Source organism: Pieris brassicae, chromosome 11, assembly GCF_905147105.1.
Source record: "Pieris brassicae chromosome 11, ilPieBrab1.1, whole genome shotgun sequence".
Lineage (NCBI taxonomy): Eukaryota > Metazoa > Arthropoda > Insecta > Lepidoptera > Pieridae > Pieris > Pieris brassicae.
In genome coordinates, this window is record NC_059675.1 from 12,693,642 (window position 1) to 12,720,521 (window position 26,880).

The window sequence follows — 26,880 nt, forward strand, 5'->3', positions numbered from 1 at the left end:
TTATCATTTATTAAAGCAAACAAATCAATAGTGAGTATTACATTAGCAAACGTGGCAAATTTTATAAAGTATAATAATTTAAATAACGAAGCGGAGTCAATAAATAAAAAGAATGGCACAACAATAGATAATACAACATCAGGGCGGACAATATTTTCATATAAGGCACCACATCTTTTCTCTATGTCAAAAAGCTAAACACGAATTGTCAAAAAATTAAACAGACTACCAAATTTATATTCACTGTTGCATCAGTTGCGTAAGTCTTCTTTAAACTAATACTGTATATATTATATTTTCCGTCTAATAGTTGATGGTATTTAAAAAAATCTAGTGTAACAAAGACATTACAACAGTAAATATAAATTTGGCATTAATTGCATTTCGATAGGCACATTAAGCGTTTATATCGTAGTGCTAAGTTGTGCAAAATAAGTACCTAATTTGAGCATTATATATTTGATAATTCGTGTTTTTTACATAACTATTACTACATTTGGTATGTCACTTACATCTAATATGAATATCATTTCGGTGGTTAGTATAAATCGGTTACAGTGCCACCAATTCAATTCGAAAACTTGACAGTTGACATTGACAAACCTTTTTGTAAATTGTCAAATGTCACTTTATCTATGTATACTAATAATCTATAATATAAATCTTTAGGCAAATGATAAGTTTATATTTAAATAATATCCCGCTTGGATGAATATCTTCAAGTTAATTCACCGAATAATTTTTTTTTAACTGACGAATTTCCCAAAATTATTCGGCAACACTAACGCGACAGTTTCGATGTCATTAGAAGTTGGTGGCACTGTATTTTGGGATGCGAAAGGGTTATTTGTTCCTTTAACTTAAGGGACAGATTCGAAGTAATCGTGTTCACTGTTCGGCAAGAGATGCGCAGAAATATTACTAGCGTCACACCTAAAAACTAAATCAGTTCGATTACTTTGTCTCCAGCACTAATTCTTTCATTAAAATAAAGAATTTGACAGAAAAAGTAATAACTTATTGACATTGATTGATTTAGTTTTAATGCGCTGTTAAAACGCGATATTGTAGCGATGATATAAATTTAAAATATTTCGTATCTACATTAGATTTCTTAGCCTACGCATGATTATTTAGGAACGAGTATATTGCTTCATTTATAATACAATTATTAATTATACATGATAATTATGATGTACGAATCAACACAGGTAAAATAATTGTTCCAAAGCATACATATTTGTAGCCACAACAGTTGAACATATGAAAGCTTTGGCTCTGTCGCAAAATACAGAAATAATCGAGTTTCTATTGCTATATTATTGTGTATAAAACGTAGTATGTTACCATAGCAACGTATTGTGTATCCACATCGTACAATAGGGCAGTACATCAGATTATGCACCACTATCTACAAACTAGAGAGCACATTCCGCTATTATATTCATACAGTTTTAAGTTCTCTATCGACTCCTTGCTCAAGTTAACTAATATTGATTTATTACAATATGGGGGGGGGAAGGCTTATACTGTTTAATTTACAATGTTAGAAACATGTCTGTACCCTTAGCGTAGAATGGAACGTAATAGTAAATACTATTACAATAAATTTTTGTTTGGATTTTTTTTTGGATCTTCCCTAAGGATCGCATATTTATAACAAATAAATACTATATATTAGTGTATTAATAAATTTATAAGAATCGGTTCTGTCAAACATTTAGTGGTGGCATCTCATGTACTCATAAAATACTCTAAATCTGCAAGTAGTAACTCGTGACTCAGCGATATGTATGTTTTTGCGTCATACTTAGCGAACTCTAAAACTCACCAAAATTTGTAAAGTAAAGCCAAACGATAATAATATTAATCGATTTGTAGTGTCACGGTCCAACTGAGTTCCTTTACACGAAAAACGTCTTAAATTTTCTACATACAAAAATAATTCAAGTACTCGAAGATCAGAGGTTTCTCATATATTGTATAACTATCACATGACAGGCCGTATTTGTATACGTACTAACTAGTATGACGTAAGCGTAAAGCAATCAATCAATTATCACTATGGGAACGCGAACAGAAAACTTATCAATTAAGTTGATTTTAGTGAGTCGCTCATTTCCTTGTCGAGCTTTTAGAAATACATTTATATTATTCAATTAATAGTGTTGGACTAATTAGATTATTATTCATATTTCTCTGATAATTGAGGGAGTATGTAGTATACTTTAACATTCTACATTTTAGTAAATTTTTCTCCAATATGAGAGAAGCTCTTTCAGCGAGAGACCGTTCACACACACCTATGATGCCTGAGAAAATCTTTGTGCCAAAAACAATTGCCACCATAGTAAGCACTGATCCAACACGATCTTAAGGTTCTATGGTCAATGAAACATGGACCTTAAGAAAACATTGACAAAGGTCATCGCGGCATTGCAAACATCGGACAAGGTGTCAAAGGCAATTGCTTGAAAATTGCAAATATCAACATACCGTGCGGCGTTGATATAAACGATAGCTCTAGAGTTGACCACTGACAAGCCTAAATGGTAATTATTGAACTTTAGAAACAATAATTAAAACGCATGGTCACCAATTAGTGAAATGGAATCTGGTTTAGACTGACCATGCTAAAGAACGCGAACGGACAGATTTAAGATTACAGAGTGATAATTAAAAAAATTAAATAACATTAAAGAAAATTAGACAAAAAAAAAAACAATTATTGAACTACGAAGTTGCAAATAGCAAGATTTTTAAGTATTAAACGCGCTGCAAACACACACCCAAGAAAATTTAACGATTTAGATAAGATTTTAACAGAAACTTTTTATATAAGTCTTTAAGAGTTTTTTACCTAGCTCTTAAGCTATACGCATAATGTCTTGACAAATAGCATTGTAGGCTGACAAATTACATGAACGAGGTGCTAAAATTTACGCAACAACTATAAATTAGGTTGCGTACAGAAAATAGCACCCAAATCCTTCACTAACGCACGATAAAAATAAATAAACAAATCAGTGGCGCTACTAGCTTTCAAGTCTGGGCTTCAGATTTATGTATCTGTACATAAGCAGCCTCCTGTGTCTGACCCACTGACATTTTGGGCCTAACGCAAGCCGGATTTTTTACTTCACGTATCCAAACAAAAGCGTAAATGTTCATCACGTTCCCAAAAGTGATAAAAACAAAATATTACAAATTCTTAAATAACACTTTTAATCCTAAAACGAACAGCGCTCACAATTCGACAAAGTACATGTCAATGTATCTTTTGATTGAATCCAAAAAAATCTATCAAACAGGTGTTCCATGATCCTAGGCAATTCAAGTATAATCAAATCTTACATCTAATTTCTTGGCTTAAAACAGTCTATCCTAGAACTTCTAGGCCACGATGATCCTTCAACACCTAAACATTCTATAATCCGTGGATCAAATCACTTCTTGGCATACTGTTCGAACCATTCAATACATTGTTACTTCTTGGCCAACAGTCTATAATAGGCGGATTGAACAAAATCCGCGACAATATTAACGGCAACGTGCCCAATTTCCGTTCGCTACAAGTCCGTAACAGGCCCGCACATGAAAGTTGAGTTAGCGCTCAGACGGCGATTGCGCATCTCATCGTGATCGCTGGGGATAGAGTCCGGTCCATTCGACATAATGCCGTTGAATTTGGACCGCAACTGTGTGACAAGACGTTCTAGTCTGGAAGTGAGGTTAGCCTTGAAATATAGTAAAAATATCTCAGTAAAGTGCGGTGCAAAAGAAATAAAAAAAAGCATGCGATTATTATTATGAAGCTGTGTTGGTTACAGAGAAAATTATATTCATTATTCGACTGGCTACGCTACAGAAATATACGTAATAAATTAAAATTATTAACCCAACCAGAATTAAGTATGAAAATATTAATAATTCAGCTAGCAACGTAACAAAAAAAAGCAGTAAAAAAACATTATGACATTAACACAAGGCGAAGCTGATTAGGCTTTCTGTATTCGGAAAAACTAACAAAATATCAAGTATACAGATCTTATTAAAACCAGTGGTGCTACAAACTTTTTAGGTCTGTTTCTTATAGGCAAGCACAACCTCCTTGCCTGACACACGGCATCGACTTTTTGGGGCGCCATCCTCACGATGTTTTCCTTCACCATTCGAATATTAAATGCGCAAATAGAAAGAAACTCTTTGGTACACAGCCTGGGTTTGAATCAAAGACCCAAAGTCTCAGTTGAATTCACAAGCCAAGACTGCAGATCTTATTAAGAAACTTTATACTTGCTTACACCCCTCTCAGCTAGATGTCAAAGGCTGATCACCTACTTACCAATAAATGTTTAAGAAAGGGATAAACCAAACCACATCACACCAGAAAGTATTTTCATGAATATTCGACAATATTTAAATCGTGTAGTTATATATTATAGCCATCTATATACCTAGTCCAGCCATAAGTTCTGTTACAAAATAAAAATCACTTTTTTATATAATTAATGTAATATTATTCAAATGTATGCCCACATATTTATTAAAGTGTCAGCAAAAATAAAAAATAAAATATTATTTTCGAAATAGCGACATTTGGCTTTTATACAGGACTTTAAATCTGTTTGGCCACGAATCTATGGATTTACGCACTGTTTTCTGTTAGGGATATTTCGCAACTACTTGCTCAAAAGATTTTTAGAGACTCAATGTTACAGTGTTGTCAAGAGCAGGCCATGTCCTCTAAAACTGACCATAATTAGAAGTCTAAAGGGTTGAGATCTGGGCTAGATGAGGGCCAGTTTCAGCTCTAATAAGGTCCGGAAGGTTTCAAGCCAGGCTTGGGTAGTTCGTGCCTTGTGACAAGATGCAGAATGCTGCTGCAAAGTCCACGGTATATTTTTAAAAAAGGTTCTCAACATTATAAAAGACTGTATCTTAATACACTTTGGCTGTAGTTTTCACTCCTTTTTCACAAAAATGTAGTTTTGTGACTCTTTGATAAGACTCGCCCCAACAAACCATCACTGATGCAGGATGATGACGCACGTTGTACCTTTCCAACCACTTGAGCAGCTTCTTTAGAAGCGTGAGCGTACACTTTATCATTTTGCTTATTGTATTGTGCTTCAATCATCAATTTTTTTTAATGGGTAATGAGGATATTTCTATGCTATCACCGACAGAAGGCGTTTTGATCGATTCACTCTCTTTAATTGTAAATTTTGATGTCCTGTCCTGTATATATGACCAACGGCTCCATACCCACTTTGTGAAAGGCGATCACTGCAATCCTATATTTTTTTTAATACCCCATTCCATATTGTAATTTGACGATGAAGACGAACAAATATGTGAAATGGCGCAAAATCGAAGAAGTTTTTAAAATAATATACGTGTTCCAAATTCAAAATATTTAAAAAGTTAAGAAAGAAGAAAAGTTTTTATGTAACAGTATTTATGGCCAGACTAGTTTTATATGTAGTATATACGACTGATTTTGTACCATATGCCATTTCCTAACCGTATCCACGTTTTGTTACTTTTTATCGTGACATAAACGAAGGACAAAACGCTAAATAGCTAATTTGGTGTATTAAGGCGAGACAATTTATAATATGAAATGTAGGTACTCACTTGAGAACGTTGTCATCGGCGTTTTGTTTCGATTTGCGCAGTTCTGCAACTTCCCTGCGCAGCCGCATCCGTTCACTTTCGTCTTCGCTAGTACCATTTGACATTCTATTATCCTCCAAACTGCAAATTTTATTTAAAAAAAATGCTAAAACTACCTTTGATTTGACCAAAACCTCTGCAGTTTTTTAGACTTTATATATATCTATATATATATATATATAAATATATTTTTTGGTTTAGTTATGTAAGGGTTGAACACGACATATACAACCCCACCTAGGTCTGCATTATGCCGGGAATCAATCTTATATGTTGTCTCAAGATAGGGCAAAATATTACAAATCTACAACTGTCAGTAATAACTAGTTTCATATAGAACCCTGAAAAGTTTATAGGATGTGAATCTGCTACAGTAGTGTAAACAATTACCTATTAGACACCCTTAGGATTCTTAATTCATCTTCCAATTTGTTTATACGATCCATCATGCATCGTTTGTCCGCTTCCGACGCTCGCAGAGAGGCCTGTAACCAATGTATGTACTGAGCCTACACACTCTAATTAATTTAGTTTTAATAGATACATAATCAATATTACCAATAAGTTCTAGAATCCCAATGGTAATCCCGCCTAAACTAGAAACGGACCGGATTTAATATTGAATTTATAATATTTTGATGCTGTTGATTTGTTCTTGGAACATCGAATGAAAACTTTACGTGTAAGGTTATGAATGCTATCATACGCGCAATATGTCGTCAATTTTAGGTTCCAAGTATAAGTCCAATGACATGTATTTAAAAATATGCAAAAAATATGACTTCACAAATTTTCCAATCCATTCAATTATTATCGAACATAAAAAATGCCTAATAGCAAGGAAACAATTAAACACAATCAAAAAGTAAAAAAAAAACTTTAACCTCATTATAAGCGTGATACACAAAATAGGAAGATTGTTGTAAATTATATCAATATTCATTAATGCCAATAATTGAGTTGTAAGAGCGAGACAACCTATTCAGCTTCAGTGATGCATTAAAGAAGCCGATAAACCATAGAAGACATTTAGATCTAATTGTACAAGTTAACAACTGGCAACGAACTTGTGAGAACTGGCAATGTAACTCAATGGACGGCAGTATCACTTAACATCTGTGACTGTCTTGCCCGTTTGTCCTATTACATAAAAAAAAAAACTTAAAAAAACTAACTATCTACAATTTTAAAATATATCAGCATCTGTACGCAAAACTACGCAAAATTTGTAGCTAAAAATAGCTCCTATTGCCACTTGGCTGTAACTTTACTGCATCTGCAGACAACTGCAATACCGTTATTTCAGTTAATATATTCGCGAACACGGAACGCTGACCGCGCTGTCATATTTCACTTGGCCTGCAATTTCTGGTCGAAATACTTGAATAACAGGTACATGGTCTAGGGAGCGTTCAAGTATTACGTCACGCAATTTTTGGAGATACTTGACCCCTCCCATGTGGTGTAGAGTACAGGAAAGTGGAAAATAATATTAATAAAAACGCGTAATGCAATCCCCGCCCCGCATCGTAACGTTTTATAAAATGGAAAATGCGTTACGTAATACATGAACGCTCCCCTACACATAATTATCAAATATTGTAAAAACTATTTAAGATATTTATTATATGGAATTTCTTGCCCATTCTTCGTATGAAAAAACTTTTTGGGTGGGGCAACTAGAGCCAATAGAACTGAGGCCTGATGAAATAAATGATTTGACTTTCGACTTAGAACATGCACGAATGCTGAACACTCTAAAAAAATTATATTAAACTCGTTTATTACATTATTAACCCGGTTTCCGGTGCTTCGCACCTTCGCTTGCTATATCCGATTGGCAGATATTTGTTAGTCTTTCGGAATATTTTCTACTTTACGTATGTAGAAACCAATAGAATTTTACTGAATCTTATGGTGTCCACTTATCAGGGGATTAAATTTATTTAAAATTAATATAGATACCGGCACACTTCTTGAACAAATATCCTTGCCTGCGCAGAAGCGATTTTTAGGTATCACGTGTCGATCGCGTGATTGGTAAATCAGTTGACGTTTGTGTCCTGCGCTGTGTACGATGCGCAAACTTTCCCCCACTCCCTTGTTTAATGTTCAAGAAGTTTGCCGGTATCTGTACGTCCATTTCGGGTTTCAAAGGTCAAACTGACATGTTCTGTAAGTGTTTCCTTGTCTATTTTTTCTAAAATTCCAATCTCTTCTTTCACAATACGAAGAAAGAGAAATTTATTTTTGATTAAAACATACACATACAAAATAAATACAAACAATTACTTTTATCGCAACGGGGCGCAACTCAGTTTTAAAACAGCTACAGCTTTACATACACAGAACAAAACAATTTTTTTTAAACAAATAAAACCAAAATCAAAATTATTTAAAACCAGAATAAATACTCAAACCAACATACAACATAAAATATTAGATAATGCAAATTCCCAACACAGCACACTGAGATTCCAAAAGATAACTTTTACATTTTACTTTGAAAGACGTAATGGATGTCGCGGATTTGAGGTACAGGAATTAGCCCAGCTTATTGGTTAATCCATAGAGTTGAGCTCCTATCTACCACCTCAGGAAATCGTGCGCCGTCGCAAATAGAGTTGTGATATCGACACCGATTATAACGAGTCACGTACTTTAGAGAAAATGTCTTTCTCTATGAAAGCACAGACTATTAATTACGAGCACGCGAAAGTTAAGTCAACTAATTACATTCCTGTCACTGTGTACATTGAATAATGCAGTATAAAACATTTTTTTATAGAATGGAGCAAACGAGCAGGTGTGGAATGTTGGAAGGAACTGGGATGGTACTGGGGAACTACCGCCCAGAGCTGAGAACAGTATGTGGGGCCGAATTTTCGCTTTACCGTTTGCCGAAGTACCGTCTTGCCTTGCTGAGCACACCAAGCTTTTTGGAGGCCAATTTAGCCTTTCCCTCCAAATGAATGAAACGTCGTTCGATATGTCAACGCTAAATATTCCAATGCTGGCTGTGGCTTTAAGAAGAGTCTTCGAAAAGAGGAGTAACGACGAAGGGTGTTTTATATAAATAGAAATACTATTTAAAATTATTGTAAACGAAAGAATCGAGAATATAGGAGTCCCGTATGTAACGCATTAGATTTTAATAAAGAAAACAGCTCGCGCTCTTTAAGATATTCTGAAGAAAAAAAAACATCAAATAGCTCTACTTGCCTATAACTAAAAGGACACTGATACAATGCCCAATGTGTCCTTTGACAGTTATAAAAAATGTCTCAATCTGAGACAAAGTTCCATAGGCTATGGAAAAATAAATACATAGTATAATAATGATACCATCTTATCTATAAAAAATAGCTCCCCAGGACCGATTAGAGGTTGGTTTTCTACACTGGATGTCTTCTGCCCCACGTGGGGGACATAGGACTTAAAGTCAAGTATATAAAACATGGCTAAAAAGCGTTAACGATTAAAACTTTTGAATAGTCATTAATTTATATAAAAATGTATTACTGTAACGTTTGCTTGCTTAAAACTCAAGAATGGCTGGACCGATTTGGCTAATTATGATTTTGAAATATTTGTGGAATTAAGGGAAGTAAGTTATAACGTTTTAGAAAATACTAAATAAATATAAATTTTCCAATAGATACAAACTGTTCCCAGCTAAGAAACATTTAACGTCTTTTGTCTTTTTCGAAAACTTGGTAGGTAGTCAAATATTTTTATGATATGTTTAGAAATTTAATTGTTTCATATCTGTAGTATAAGGTCAATTCTCTTTGGTCTGTTTTAAAAAAAATGTTTCTGTTTTGACACAATTATATGTAGATGATGTGATCGTATCACTGGGTCAACTAGTATACATATATAAAAAAAAACAAACTTTAAAATATTAATTTTCATACGTCATCACATGACAAAACGATCACAGATTAGTATTTAATCCAAATACATTTTTTTAAATACAATATATGAATAATAATTATAACAAAATCATGAAGTTTGTTTAAGTGTTTCAGCGACGTCATCTTGCGTAAAACGTTTTGGCGGTTTTAAATAGGTGGGTTAAAACACAACGTGGCTTCCATATCCCAAAACATATTCAATATTATCCCTTTATTTTGAAATGAACTTAGCAACTCTTAACTCGTCGGTCACTTAGCGAGTGCTTCGCGTTACCTACGCGTTTTTGCACGTCAATTAACCTATTACGCCCGTTGCGCTCCACTCGCTAATGATTTACGTATACGCTGCGCCCACGCAGTGTACATGAGAAAATGTTCAGCTAAGCAACCTTTGAACGCCGATCATCCGGCTTAACTGGTGAGTGATTTAAAAGAAAAGTAAAGAGAAATCGTTCTTTTTATGATGACAAAAATAGACTGAAGTGTTTGTGGCATGGTATTTCCCAAGTTACAATCAAATAATTGTGTTATATAAAAAAAAAAATTTGCAGCTACAACTGTTTTAGGTCTAGGCCTCCGAACACTGAAAAAATATTTATATTTATCTAATAGTTTTATAAAGTAGAATATTTTCTATCTAAAATAATAATAACGCGTGATACACCAATAACACAAAAATAATGTACAAATATTACAAACAATAACAATATTATTCATTTAACGAACAAACTAAAAGCTGGATGTTTATTTTTTATCCCCTGCTTCAAAAAACCTTTCATCATCGGAAGCCTAATTTATCCTTGAGCTGTCTATTATATATTATATATATTTCTAAACTCTATATAAATAAAAATTAATCGCAAAATATATAGCTAAGCTCAAAACTCGAAAACGGCTGGACCTATTGGAGTATTTAAAAAAAATATTTCTTGAACTCTGAGAAAGGATTTTATGTAGTGAAACATTTAATATCATTTAGTACGTAGGTCTTTTTTAAAAAAATGAGAAGTCTAGTATAGCAAACTGTTCAATATGTTGGTATACAGGCTGAAAAGGTAAGCTAAAAAATGATATTAAGGATAGCTACGCATAGCCGATAAAAAGGCCGCCATTTATATAATATACTCCGTCTAATGTCTCCGAGAACTGCTATGACGTTTAAACCAAAGAGCGATTGTCAGCGAAACATTTCCGAGTTGTGTCCGCTTACCGTAATGAAATATAAATAAAACACACTCAAAAATACTTGATATACATAACAATACAGCCTAAATATACTACAAGAATTCGTACACGTAACACGATTCAAACATCGAACATCAAATCAGCGCGGGTTGCGGTGACGTCACGCGGGGTGGCGCCGCGCTGCATCCACTCACATCTGCCAATATTTACACAACGCCCCTCCCAGTACGCACCCGTTCATATTTCAAATGCCCCGTGTAGGGAGAACTACAAAACACCGCTGGCAGTCCATCATACCGACGCGTAACTTTTTAAGCCAAAACGTAATGTTCGCCCTCATTGAACCATAAATGTTTTTCTTTTGTATTCAATAGATAGCCAATTTTAATTATATATTTATAGAACAGGGTGCAAACAGGCATGAGGCTCGCCTGATGTTATTAATACCACCGCACATGGACACTCAATGCCAGAGAAGACTTGGCATGCTTTTTTCTTGAAAGACTTGAAGACAAATTGGTTCTTGACAACTTGACTTGCTGAGCACACCGAACTTCTTGGCCATTTAGCCTTTCCCTTCAAATTACCGCGAAACTGAACGTTTTTCAATATGTCTACAAATATTCGGATGCTGGCTCTGGCTTTATGAGTGTCTTCGAAAAGGATAGTAGCTACAAAGGGATGTTCTTGTTGTTTAATTGGACTAGTTTTATTCGATCCCAGTCCTAGTCCTGTCCTACGTAACAGAGTTTCGACGTTAGACACACGTTTGACACACTCGATAAATAGTTGTATCAATAAAATCTCATTTTATTAATTATGCTTATTTTAAATGATTTAAAAATGTATAAATAACATATTATGTATTTAAAAACATGACTTCTCACGAGTAAAGACCTCCTCCAGGCCGCTCCATTTTTCCCTATTCTTCACAAAGTCTATCCAAAATCCTTTCCCTGTCTTAATTCAACTTCCTATCCAGTCACCTACTACTTTCTTTTTCCGGATGGACCAGTCCAAACAGCTTTTTTTTTCGTCCAAGTGGCATCGTTGTTTTCCATTTTCATTATAATGTGTTGTGTGTGTTGTTATACATATTAATAACGACATTTCCTATCCATTAACCTTGCATATAGTGTGTATAATTACTACAGAAAAATCTGGACCCAAAAGTGTGTGGCTCACATTCAGCTAGCAAATCTATCCATGTGTATTATTAATAATAACTCTGTAAATTGTGCCCGCTGTTACGCTGCGGTGTAATAGAAGGACACAAAGGCAACCGAACGTACGAATGCCCTCGCTTTTAGGTGAATCGATGCATTCCGCTCTTTAGCGAGTCTACGCTGATTTTATAATCCCTAGTTCGCGAACTGGTACCGAACCCCCGACTATGTTTATTTACTTTGACAAATGCTGCTATACCTACGGGGCTTGGCATTGTTACGAAATTTATCTATGAATGCATTGTAATGTTAATTCCTCTATGGAATATTAAGTTATGTATTTAATATGACAAGCGTTATGGGAAGGCAATTTGAATTTGGAATTATTGTTGGTTACTATTCAACGAGCATAGTTGGCCTAGCGGCTTTAGAGTCTCACTCTCGACTCTCATCCCTGAGGTCGGAGGCTGTATAAAAATGCGCACTTTCTGTCTAACTAACGGTGAAGGAAAACGTTGTGAGGAAACCGGCTTGCCTTACACCCAAAAAGTCGACAGCGTACCTAAGGCATAGGAGGCTGTTCACCTACATGCCTATTAGATTGACATATAATAATGAAACACATACATAAATATGAGCTCCAGAACTAAAAAGATCGCAGCGCCACTGATTTTGTTTAATTATTCACCGATACTCATATACGAAAGTCTAGATTGATGCGGGAACATTAGAAATTTATTTATTATAAATTAACAAATATCGTCTAACGATTGTCGACTTACTTGACTTAATGTCCTATAACCCCTAGGTGGGGCAGAGTGCGTCCACAGTGAGTCTCACTGTTTCGGTTTCTTGAATCGTTGGTTTTTCAGGCAAGCAGGAGATTAACCCACTGTGCCCTAGTCTGATAGTGGGGCTGCCACTTTAGAGCATCCAGACATGCTCGGTTTTATACGGGTTACCTCCCTAGTGAGTGGATTCTGTTTTAAGGCGCAGAATATTCGCCTTTTGCCCTGCATCCTCAGCTCATCTGAAGCTCTAGGTAGTGGACACGCGTGAGCGTGGCTGCAGTAGGTCCCAGGGTGGACGACTAGGACGTGGATGGCTCGGACTGGTCGGGGTTGTGCTTATACTAGTGTTCCACTACGTAACACAGCAGAAGGTTTTTTTTGGCTTTTTCTAGGCAATGCTGCCCTCACTCCATCAGCGATTCCCACTAACACCAACCCCAACTTCCCACCCTAACGATTGTCGGCAGTTATAAAAATTTTTTTTTCTTTAGTAATATAATAAAAGACGAACAGTTCTTTTAGTTTCACGATTAACACGACATTTTCTGCACAGTCAAGTGGATAATGCGTATAAAATAAATATAAAACTTCATAAAAGAAACTAAAACTGTTATTACTAGGATACATACATAATTATACATATCTAATGGAAGCTATGTTTTTCCTATTCGACGGTTTAAATATTGATGGTATGTATTTAGTGTACATAGTTAAAAAATAACTAAATGTCTAAAAATCTAATTAGACTGAAGAGCAAAAGCGTTGTTTTGTTTCACTGTTTAAACATAATTACGGACGACACAATAACCACACATTACGACGGCACATTTTGACGAATGTTTCGAAGGTATACCAATCTTTATTCGTTTTAAAAACTTTTATCATTATTTAGTCTAATTTGAAACTATATGGTTGTTGCGATTAGGGGAAATTAATTTGGGTAAACGAATATTTGATTGAAGCTATCTATAAACTTATAGTTATTTTACATAATTTTAAATTTTTTCGACGTTTCGCGTGCGTGAAACCACCAAGACAAACAATCCGCGAAAATAGAGTGAATCATTTCTGCAAAAACCCGTCATTTCTTAATCGATATCAACCGGGGAAATAAATACAGATAATACAACTTGCTCTACAGCTGTGATACTTTTTGACATTCTACACCTATTGTCTTCAGTCACCGTGACCACGCAAGCTGTAAAGCACGCGAAACGTCGGAAAAATAAAATAAAAAATATGTAAAATAATAGTAAGTCTTTTGTTAACATAGCTTTTACACATTTAAAGAAAACACCTTTTTACCGAATTGAAGCGAAACGTCGGGAGAAACTTAAAATTATGTAAAATAATTATAAGTTTATAATAATACATAGCTTCAATACGTTAAAAAGTGTTTTCTTTAAACGAGTATAACTAACATTGCGTACAAAATTATTATATAGTAATATGTTTTGGTTTTTTTTTTAAATTACACAAACTTAAGGAAGTTAAAATGAGAAAACATTAAAACAGTCGTGATAGTGCTTTACGAATTTGTTCCTCGGGGTATGAGATGCAAACTTTTAGGTATTTAAACAATAGTTACTTTTATTATTTAATGTATAATAACTACTAACTTCGAGATATAAAAGTGAAATATTATATAAATTATAATAGACCTTATTTGAATGAATTATTTTCTTAGTGTGTAAAAAATTGTACAAAATTTAGCGCAGTCACGGGTTGTGGGTGTTTCGCGAACAAACAAATAAAGGTGTATGACGTGAAGACGAGTGGAGAGCCCTTAGCGGACCACCCAACGCTACGCAAATACACTAATAGTTATAAGAAAAATGAAAATATGGGTTTTGTAAAAAAAAAAAGTTTTTTGAGGATGGATTTTAAGGTATCAGTAACATATTACTTATACGATATATTAGAGAAAAAGTTCTCTTATTGCTTCGTTATGCAAGAGATTATAAAAAATGTCAGCTGCATAAAATTCCTTGTTTTATTCTATTTTTAGCACCCAAGCGGACGGGAGACCCATCTGATGTTAAGTGATATGATCCGCTGCCCATGGGCTCTCAATGTCAAAGGGCTCGCGGGTGCGTTGCCGGCCTTTTACGAGAAAAGAGCGAACCGAACGCACTTTACTTGAAGGACAAAGTTTTAGTCTTCTTTTAATTATTTGTCTACGCCTTTCATCACTCGGCAACCCCATCGAAATTTATTAAAACATGAAAATATTTATCAAAGAATGAATTTTTTTTTTTGCCTTTAACCTAATCTGATCGCACATGCTACAAAAAATACCTAACCTACTGTGTTCACTGGGATCCACAAGGAACTGAGACATCATTTACATCATGCATGTAATATTATCAGTTTAAAAAAATATATAAAGGGTCCAACGCCCTGGAGCTTCCTTGATATTTTTTTTTATTTTATAACCCTCTACTCCCCCGCCATATTGTCCAGGGACTTTTTATACCACATTTTTTCCAAAAATAAAAACAATATACATTTAATTAATTCTACTACAAGCTTCCTTGATATTACTGGGATACAATATACAAGTAGTAAAGAACGATACAAAAAAGATTGGTGGAGCCGTGATTCGACAAATTTACCAAGAATATAACAATATTATTCATTGGATTAAATAACAATTCATATTGTAAAAATCTCTTCAGATTATCATGGAGATATCAATTTGATATCTATACACAGCATAAATTGAACGAAGCATGTTAAATATCAAAAGACCGGACGGAGTAACACAAACAAAAGTGGGAAGAAACTTGAAAATATAGAATACAGTGTGAAACAATCAAAATAGCGATGGGCAAGCCATACGATAATACAGGTAAATGGACTAAAGATATTGTAGAATGGTATCCAGGACATGGCAAAAGAAACCGAGGGAGACCTTTGATGCGATGGGAAGACGTTCTTAAGAAAGCAGCAGGCTCACTATGGAGGAGTCACTAGAAGACACCAGTCTAAAGTGGAAAAATCTGGAGGAGGCCTATGTCGTAAGGGTAGCAAATACCGAGAAAGATTGAGTAGATTAATTATAATAATTAATATAGAAATGTGTAAGTGCATTAATAAGATTAGTTATTAGGTGTAAGAACTTGGTTGTTTGATATAAAGGCTTCATTAATTTAGTATACATTAAGAAACGATAATGTATACCTTTATGATCTTAAAATTAAATAAACGTCAATTGAAACAATTTTTTTTTAATAAAAAGATTTAAATTGTAACAAGCGCCATCTAGTGTAAATCTGTTAAACTACTGAACGATGCAGCAGCGCCGTTATACAGTTTCACAAATGGTTTATTATAGTTTGGAATTTCTCAAGAGATGGCGCTGTTTAAGATTACCTTGATTTCCTCAATATTCCTTTCAGCAACTTTTGATTCTGATGTAGCTGACCCTGATCCGCTCTGTAACAAAAGTTACGAATAATATATATTTTAATAGATGAAAAGTTTAATTAAATACATAAAAGAAATTACGTAAACTAATTAAACCGATTGAGCAGTGTTGGCCTAGTGGCTTCAGCGTGCGACTCTCATCCCTGAGGTCGATCCCCGGCTGTGCACCAATGGATTTTGTTTCTATGTGCGCATTTAACATTAGCTCGATCGGTGAAGGAAAAGAATGTGAGGAAACCGGCTTGCCTTAGACCCAAAAAGTCGACGGCGTGCGTCAGGCACAGAAGGCTCATCACCTACTTGCCTATTCAATTCACAAACGATCATGAAACAGATACAGAAATCTGAGGCTCAGACCTAAAAAAGGTTGTAGCGCCATTGATTTATTTAATTAAATCGATTAAAAATTTCGCAAATTTTACATTGAGATCTCCTTTATTGGTAGTGAGAGGCGTGTATATACGTAAGATTAGAGAAATATATGTTGATAATTAAAGTATAAGATACATTATTATCGTGACAAAATATTTACTTATCTTGAAATTTTTTTGATAACAGGGGAATAAACATTCAAAAATAAAATGATTATAAAATGTAACTTTCACAAGTCTTAATAGTGTGAAAATTTGTTTAATTAAATTATAACAATAATAAGCAATTTCTTGGTTAATCAAAAAGTAAATGAATTCGCTTCATGATCTTCTTAAAAAAATACTATTCGTAATTGCTACGGCATATTATTCAAGATATTCTTTATAACCTTTAGGGTACTACGAATCGTATTTATAGAAACTGAGCGTCAATGTTAGAAAATATTAATAAAAATACTGTATGTGAAATCGATTCTATAATTTCTGGTATTTCATGAGACAAGTCCTAGAAATTGTTTCTAGTAAGTCAGAAAAGCTTTTGACCTACAAAAGTTTGATACCATATTGTAAAATCAAGTTTCGTGAGTAATCTGCTGATAGGATCTAGTACTAAGTGCTTCGAGTAATGTTTTTTTTAACTGTGCGAAAAATCTCGTTAAAAGCATGACTAGGTCAAACATTATCTTATCACAATCTTAGCGTCAATGCGATACCGCTTTGCCGATAAAAAAATTACCTTCAGAGACTTCAGTTTTCTCTTTCAATATTTTTTTCAATCTAATAGGAAAACATGCAGAATGCTCACCTGATGTTAAGTGATACCACCGCCAATACTCAAATTGAAAGGCTCAAGCAAGTACGTCGGCCTTCTAAGAATTGGTACGCTTCTTGAACGACCTTAAGTCCTTGGTTCAGAAATACATAGGCAGCTGGTTCCACATAGTGGTGGTGCGCGGCAAAACTACGCTCAGTTGTGGAACGACGTTCGGGGTAATACGCATGGTATTTTGTATTTTGCATTGACGATCATTAGAGATATTTCTTGCATTAAATGTATATAATTTATTTATTTTATAATTCACACATTTACAATATAAAAATATTTTTTGAGAATTTAAAAGAAAAACAGTAACAATACACTACATATAGATACTACATTTTGCCTTTTCTTAGTATGTTAAGACAACTTAATTGTATCATAATATATTAATTATTATTTTTTATATAACAGTAGTCTCCGGGTCCATATCTGGAAGTTGATATCTAAATAAAATCGACATTTGAATGATTCTCCGTCTCTGTAGTATGATTTTTGAGTCTCTTTAAATTTTTAATACGTTTGTATCACACACCAGTTAAATTTTTTATTTATATGTAATAGAGAGGTTGTCGTTAAATGGAGTGAAGAAAACGAATAGATAATCCACGACTCCTATTAGTCACAGTCAACAACAGTCTACACGTGCAAGCAATCCCAATTTGTAAGCAAAGGAATGAATTTCTTAGAAAGTTTGTATGCATGATTTCGACAGTTGAGTTTATTGCGGGCTAGGATAATAAAGCGACAAAAGAACGTACACAGCTGCGCAGTTTTTACTTATTTTAGCAACTTTAAAAGTACTGTATTACTCAATTGTCGTCGTTATTGATACTGGGTGTAATGCTATGTACAGTGTAACATTGTGTGGAAGAGAAGCTCAACCAAGCAAAGCCAATTGATTTCGACACTTTAGGGAGTTGGTCGTTCATCGAAGGACTTTATATGGAGTTTACACCGAATAACCAAAACTTATATTGGCCGCAAACATATCATTAACCGAATTCATTTGGTCATTTTTAAAATAGTTGTGAGTAGTCATAGTTATGAATTATTTTTACATTAGTAACGCATTCCTCCCACATAGAGTTTATAAATACAAGGTTGTACATTATATATACAAAACTGATATTAACATATATGTTAACATACAGTCTGTTGTCTAAAATCAAATACAATACAATTGATATTTTGGACTTACCCAAAACATCAATACAGGTGGAAATGTACACTTATGAACGTCAATAAATTCTTCTTAATTTACACCAAGCGCGTAGAACGGAAGGGAACTGACCTCTTTCGTATATGAGGGGTGTGCTCATGATGAAGGTGATTTTGCGCTATGGAAATTCTTAATAATTCTTTTTACTACGCGATCGATTTAATAAAATAAAAATATATGACAATAGTTATAATTAGAACATTTTCTCATTCTGTTGAATTGTGTGATGTCTGTAATGAAATGAAATTGTATATCAATTCGATATTTTTTTAATTATAACAGAACTACATTATCACAATACATTGTCTAGCGACAAATGTAGTCATGACAATGTAGACATTGTTAAGAAAAACTACGCTTGGTTAATCGTAACTAACATTTCTGAAATGAATCCATGCGTTAATTGAAACTATAGGTGTATATTTTATTTATTATTTATTGCAGTTAAAAATTAAATAATAAAGTGGTTAATAGTCGCCCATATCGATATAGGAAGTGAGAAATAAAAAATTCGCTTAGAAGAGTCTTGTGATGGGATCCAAATCGTTCCTGAGCTAAAAAGGGATTTCAGGATTGAAAATGAGATAATACTTTATCAAGGCTGACTTGTTACTAAAGCATTAAAATCGATATGATGGGTACACAAAATCATAAAAATAAATTGCACCGAACTCTCAAGCTGTATAGCTTAAACACAATTTGACAGAAAGAGTCGAAAAAGTCCATTTCCATCCATCCATTTTATTTAAAGTCTAGTCAGTTTTCATAATATTTTAAGAGAATTTTATCTACTTGCTTGGTAACAAACTCCAGACAAATTCATAATATAATCGGTGGGCTGAAAAGTTCGTAGGCTGACACATAGATGGCGCTACTAGTTAATAATTAGTTAGCCCTTCAAAAGACACGTGAACATATTTCGCAAGATATACTATTTAGAGTGAAGAAAGTTTTATTCTTCAAAAAATTGATAAAAAGGAATTGCCTTTTTGAGAAAAAAATACTATTGAAGGAAAGGCTTGGCTTGATAAACATTATTCGGATTCAGCACCAAAAAATCCGTTGAGAACTGGTTTGCTAAGTTTAAAAGAGCACAGGGAACGATGCATGCAGGGGAAACGCCTCATAGAGGCTGTTACCGGTGAAAACATAAAAACCCACAAAATAATTTTGGATAACCAAAATGTTAAGCCACTATCCCAGCACGAATTTCTGTGTCAGTGTCTCGGGGTGGACTGCGGTACGCAATGGAGAGCTGGAGCGCTGAGGCGCGCCGGCCCGTAATAACAATTGGTTATGTAAAACATTAAATTAATATAATTTTGTAAAAAAAATCTGAAATTGATACTTGACTTGCAATAAAATATGTCGTGTAAGTCTCAAAATTTTGGTCTATTTAGGTTTTAGTCGTAAAATGAATTCAACGTGTCAAATATTGGCAATGTTTGCATTTTTTTTCTATCGAGCGAAGTTATTTAAATCGTGTATCGATCTTTCAAAATGGATACATAAACTACTCAACTCCACCATACATTTTTTTCCATTTGCCCTACTTCAAGAAACGATGACAAAAAATGGAAAGAAACAAAGTGCTTTTTTGGAGTTTGGCGACAATATAGGCCGCCTTAATGATGAGATATGAATGGAACATTTTGGACATATCCCGGACGAATATTTGGATATGCGAAAGCAGTGTTCCAAGTGGGTGCCGCGCGAGCTGATGAAGAAGTAATCGCCGAAACTGAAACCTATTGTGAGGATAAAGACTCGTACTATAAAAATGGTATCGAAAAATTGTATGACCGCTATAATCATTGTATCGCTCTCAAAGGCTAAACTATATTCAATCTTATCTTATCTAATCATATTCTATAAAAAAGTTTTTTTTTCTATGTTAGCCTGTTAAACTTTTAGCCCTCCTGTTATTTGTGCCAATTTGAATGACATTAAATCGTAGTTAACGTGAAAATTAGTTAAAAAAAAATTCATAACTATTTTGGGATCACAAACATCGTTATGTTTTCGTGTAGTAAACTGTAAGAAAATGGAAAATCGATGTTCTCCAGCTGTAAAAAACTGAGGTTATCTTTTACAACTACTACACTAAAGTATCGTATACGCATTAATACAATCGCAGCAATGAAATATCCAAAACACGCTAGCCATACTTAGCCAATAATTCGTAATAATTTTAATTGCAACGCGGAAGCCGTTCGGAGCGTCTCTAATCATCCTTTACTTTTTGTTGTAACTTCGTGACCTACTGTATTAGTGAAAGCAAGTATTATTTACTAAATTTATAATGCATTTGCGATTCGACTGCACAAATAAAAAACCACCACACTTAAACAACATTAACTAGCTTCGTGTAAGAAACTAAAATAGGTTAACGCGTTAAAAGTGGTTTGAAATGTGAAACGTTCAGTAATATTTCAATAACCAAACAGTTCGACTCCACGTGTGCTTCAAGAAAAATAACGAACAAACGGTACGGCGTCCGTTGATAAATTATTTCGTTTAACAACTAATATTAAGTAGATACTTAAGTAGAGAAAAATGGGAAATAATAATATCAATAATATAATTTATAAAGTATCCGTTACGATTATGTAAAAATAAAAACACGCACGCATTTGTTAAAATTCGGTTTAAAACTTAAAATTATCCTCTCAAGTAGTGTACAAAATGTAATTAAAACACCTTACTTTATAGGGAAAAAACAACATGATTAAATAAAGTAGAAGAAAGCTGTGGAGAACATGGCTAAGGTGATTGATGATATCGGAAGTAATTTTATCATCCGCTTTTTGCGTATTAAAGTTAATTTAGATAATGTTATATTACGGTATCGTGTTCCTATACTTTTGTCATACAAAATGGTCGAGTAATATGCCGAGACATTTAAATAAAATGTCTAGAACTGTTGGTCCAGTGGCTTAAGCGTAACACAGATTTTTCGATCGATCCACAAATTTCTGTGTCAGGCACAAGTGATTAACGTATCGTTAAAAATACATATTGAGGGCCTTTATTTATAGAAAAGGGGGCAAACGGGCACCTGATGTTAAGTGATAGCACGCACTCAACGCCAGAAGGCTTGCTAGTGCTTTGCCGACGTTTTAATAATAAGGTTTATAGCTTCACTAGATTCATCCATTCAGCAAAAACTTAGTACAATCACATGATCACTATTTTTTATTACGCATTTAAAAAGTTATTATTTGCGTATGAAAATTGGCGATGTTCCAAGACGCCCGGTTTGCAGTTTCACCAAAGTTAACGAGTATTGAAATTATTCTTATATTCATGATGCTAAAAAATAGTATTAGAAGAGGTACATACATCATTTCTCTCTAGCACCAAGGTGCGCAGGCGCGCGTACATAGCCTCTTCTCTGATGCGTGTCGCATCTCTTATTTCTCGCACCAGCTCTGTGAGATATCCCGGTGAATACTGCCCACCTGAAATAATAAACAAAATTATCCTGTACATACAATATTGTCATTATTGGATGGAAAACTCCAGAATGAATATCACTTTCGAATGGTATTCCTAATAACACCAAATGTATGGAATATGTCTTAGTATATACGGTATTATTTACTATGTATACGTAAATATACTACACGAAACTATCCTGACCCTTTGTATGTAAATTAAGATTCGTTTACTTCCAATAATCTTGAGTTTATTATGTACTAGCATACCCGACAGACGTTGTCCTGTCTTAACTATGAATATTGATTTCGAATTGGTATAATTAAATAAAAATGCTTATATATAATTATGATATACAACATTCCTTGGTAATTTTCTGGCGCGTATATGAATAGTTTTGTTGGTATTCCGACATGGGAACAGGCCATATGAAAAACATGGATTTTCAAGATTAATTCCACAAGTAATTAGCGACTGTAATTATTTTACATGTTTTTTATCAATATAATAACTTCTCTTACATCCTCTTTGACAATATTTGAAGCACGCATTCTGTCAATGTTATGTCAAACGCCAAAAGGTTACATGAATACGCGTAAGAAAATTCATGATTACATAATATAGTGGTTAAGTATTCTTAAATTTTCTAATTTACCGCGCTTTTTTCTTTCATAAGAACCTTCTCCTGACACTAACGAATACATCAAAACAAGAATTAGGGAAATCGGTCCAGCAGTTCATACGTAATGCCGTGACAAAGGGAAATAGGGATTCATTTATATATATAGATGTATGTACACGCTATTACTATGCAAATACCTGCAGAGGCCATCTCGACTATACCATACAAAGTAATTTATTTGTTAGTGCGATTTCACATAGTTAAAATGAATTTTGAACAGCTATTCTTGGACGAAAGCAACGGTACTATGTAAATTTTACTGGAGGATCCATCTCACTTCATATATAGGTATACTATAAAAAGTATTATATAGAGGAATAATTTGATTTATTCTATTACAAATAATACGTTCAAAAACTACAAGACCGCTTCCAATAATTGTTTCACTGTTAAAGTGCTACATTATCTGTAGGGATGCTCAATACTAATATATTGGATATATTTTTCCCGCGTATTCCATTTCGCTAGAAACTTTAGTTCGCTTTTAACTGCAATTGCGCGTAGTAATTATTAGATACTAAATTAAACAAAATACAGAATTTCAAAAACCTTATCAATTTTTATTATTTACAATTATTTATTTTAATTTAATTATTAATTTCAATAACTAAACCTTTAATTTTATTCAAAGTTTGTGACTATATTTTTTTAATAAAAATAAAACTTTAGACAAACTTGATATATTTTACATTAATTAAATTTTAATTCTTTAGCGTATCGGTATCAGTATCGTATAAGCAAAAAGGCGTATCGAAACCTCCCTACTTAATATATATCAGTAACATAGACTTTCAAAAATATACCAACTGAGCGACACACGCCATTACAAATAAATATATAGAATTTATTTATTAAGAATGGTTTTTTTTTAAATTAAAAACGATAACGTGGGAATAGAAAATAATTAGTATTAGGTAAAGATAATATACATTTACAAGTTCACACGCACTAAATGAGATTGTCTAATTACGCGATTAATGAGAACACGACAGTGTAATAAGACGGATTTGCGTATTAACGGTAATGCCGGCTCAATTCACTTTAACTCAACGGTTAAATACAGTATCCACTGAGAAGACTTCTAAATGCAAATATTTACTAACTGCGTCCCATCAGGGTCTGGTCCCAAAAATCTATTCTCTTTTAAAGTCCCATAAAACACCAAAAATTCAATAAATACAGAGATTCTAAATTAATAAAATAATTTGACTTTGATTTGGCTCGTCAAACCCTCGTTAAGGTTTGATTATAATCTATAAAGATGGGTTTTAAGAAACGTTAAACGAAGCATTTAGTATCTATATATATATAAAATTCTCATGTCACTGTTCGTTCCTATACTCACGGCTCACGGCTCAATGCTTATGAATTTTTAACGCATATTCAGTAAGTCTGAGATTCAGCTACTATATATCTTTCAAACCCCTAAGTGACAAGGGCACATCCCAAATTTTTATTTTTATTTTTTTATGATACAGCATACAAAAATACATACAACGTCAATTGTCACCCCACTACGATCAACCCTACTTTAATTATAGTAGATAGGTTTATTTATATTGAACAAAAAAATGTTCCCTGGAAATAATATACATGGCAAAACGACGTTTGCCGGCTAGTAATTTTATATAATTATTTATTTTAAAAACACGTCTTACTCATTATTTAAAAATATATACAAATGTACCCGCAACCGGAATGCTTCTCAATCTAATGAATGGAATGATCTAGAAAACTGTAGACAGTCTCTATTGAGAATATTCATAAATATATTTTCTACTGACGAATCGAAATTATCTGCGGATTATCGACCTAGGGGTTATCAGAATAGGTCGAACGCAACACGCAATCTCACTTAGTACCGAGATTTGCCAGGCACGAACGCTTTTTATATAGTTTCTGCGGTACACATAAAATGTACGAAAAACAAAAAAGAACGAGAAGGTTGCTGTAATAAACGTAATATCATAAAAGTAAATCTTTATCTTATCCCATTTAGATTGATATAAAAAGGTTCCTAAGCCAAGATACTTAATACGAAGTAGAAATAAATCTGCAAAGTATAGTTACCCATATTTGTTGCACCTTTTGAATAAAAGCTTTGAGGTTGATAATTATCCAATTCAGCTGAAAATATTAAAGAAATTAATGGTTATTTTTACGCAACATGTTTCATTAAATGAGATGTTTTTGTCCTTTGACATATACATGTTTGATGTATAGATAGCTGCTCTCTACTAGTAACTACTTTATCTCAAAGTAACAGGTGTAAGTTAGTTCATAACCAACCTGTACTATTAATATTGTACAATGTCAGACAGGTGAGAAACATGATCTACGGGACAGGTGAATTTAAAAATAAGTTTTCAAATTTCAATACAAATAACATACCGTTGACACTTCAAGGATAAGTAACACTAACTTGGTCAAAACGTAAGTAATATGATTCACAAGGCAATGTGTAGGATGTTTTTACTATTAATATATTTTAACATAATATAAAATGACCTCATTTTGTAGGCGTTAAGGTTACCTTTGGTTGACAAGTAAATATTTAGTATGGTACGGTTTTTTTGTTCTTTATTTATTACTTTTATTATAGACAAATAAATTAACAACAATATGAGAAATGGAATAAAGCTTCCAATTTTACATGATACATGTGACAATAATTAAATCTTTTGAAAAAGTTGCGATATAAAACAAAAAAATTTAAAGGCACTTTGATAATGTTAGAGGAAAGAATTGTCAATTCAATGTACTTATAAAAATTGTAAATCTAATTATAAACAGTGTGAATCTAGGTTAAGTAACAATAAGCCAATTACCAAGTTGTTTATTATTTAACTGTAAAATTCTTTAAGGTATGTTCTTTGCCGAGTTTCACTAAGATGACAATTAGTACTTAATAAATTTTAGGTACTATACATAAAAAATAATAAAATATATTATCAGCATATATATGCTAATCTGACTGTCAATTGATAGTGATTATCAATAAAATAATTATAAATCAAACTTGTAACAACTTCAAATCTCAGTTAATGGTCTACTAACCTCTTGTTTCTTGTAATTCCTTATTCAGTCTTTCATTAACCATTTTCAATGATGTTATCTGGTCAAGCAAGTATGACAATAGTCTGCTTCCAACTTGACTTCCAGACACACCAGAACTAGATTCAGAGTCTGACCCTCCATTGGCTTGTTCGTCTGCACCTTGTATACCTCGCATACAAGGATCACTGTACCGTCTATTATTACTACCATCATCTTTATCATTAAGCAAATCACTATTCGAATTTGTGTCCCCAGTAGATGTAACAATTGGTGGCAAGCTTGCAAAGTCTTGGCTATCAGAAAAATTCTTTGGTTGCATGTAATTTTGATTAGCTACATCTGCTGGTATACTAGAAAGTTCTTCTGCTCTATTTTTACTCCGCCGGCGTATTCTAGGTCGCTGCACCTGAATACTCTTGTTTTCAAAATGCTGTGGCCTGTATTCCGGATAATGGTGCATCATAGGGTTGTAGTGCATGGGCAAGGTTGGTAAGGACATCGGTTCATTCGACCCGTACATTAAGCGATGGGAATCGCATCCTGGAACAATTGGTGATTGACACATAGACCAATTTAAATTCGTTCGTTGATTATCATATCCATCTGGAGCGGGTTCCTGAATATGATGCATTGTTTTATCCAGCCATTTCGATAAATAGGAACTTTTACTTCCTTTGGATTTTTTTCGCTTTCCCAGAGGACCGTTGCTCGGCGATGCATTGCCGTTCACTTGTTTAGGAGTAGAAGCCATTGAAGCGATGAACGAATAATATACACTTTACTAGCGACCGTGTTTTAAACAATGTTAAGCTCTACTTCATTTTACAAATATGTTTATAAATAAATACAGCTGAACTTAATTTGAATTAATTAAGTCTCGTTTTTTCGACAGCAGTAGCTCGTTCGCACTTCGCGTTATTTTGCTATCGGTTCACCATTGACAGATGACGGATACCGTTTGCTGTGGGGATAGTCCGATAACGTCACATGGGTCAATCGTCATATATCAACGAAAAGTGATCATTAATACATAAAAATTTAAATACAGAGACCGAAGAAGTAAAAACTACCTATATATTTTCACAGGTCAACTATTAAAATATAAAGGCACTGTAAAAAATGTTTT

At 33.7% G+C, this 26,880-nt stretch overlaps 1 protein-coding gene across 2 annotated transcripts; it reads right to left on the reverse strand.

The window, feature by feature from the left end:
- LOC123716084 lies at nt 1-26,685 on the reverse strand. Of its 2 annotated transcripts, none has more exons than XM_045671629.1 (7): nt 25,755-26,685; nt 24,768-24,824; nt 21,920-22,038; nt 16,114-16,176; nt 6,070-6,164; nt 5,641-5,760; nt 1-3,720 (listed from the first exon to the last, which is right to left on the reverse strand). In XM_045671629.1, exons 1-7 carry the CDS (start codon nt 26,503-26,505, stop codon nt 3,570-3,572), a joined length of 1,356 nt encoding a protein of 451 aa, XP_045527585.1. In that variant the 5' UTR covers nt 26,506-26,685; the 3' UTR covers nt 1-3,569. The 2 variants fall into 2 exon arrangements, with proteins under 2 accessions (XP_045527585.1, XP_045527586.1); XM_045671630.1 differs by having other exon boundaries at nt 3,583-3,737.
- Nucleotides 26,686-26,880: the final 195 nt, after the last annotated feature.

Bases quoted from the DNA above. Each gene is read 5' to 3' on its own strand.
- LOC123716084 (XM_045671629.1), bottom strand. From the start codon at position 26,505: ATGGCTTCTACTCCTAAACAAGTGAACGGCAATGCATCGCCGAGCAAC. The intron at 6,165-16,113 runs GTAATCTTAAAC...CATTGGTTACAG, and splicing joins GGAATATTGAGGAAATCAAG to GCCTCTCTGCGAGCGTCGGA. The intron at 5,761-6,069 runs GTAATTGTTTAC...TAAAATTTGCAG, and splicing joins ATCCTAAGGGTGTCTAATAG to TTTGGAGGATAATAGAATGT.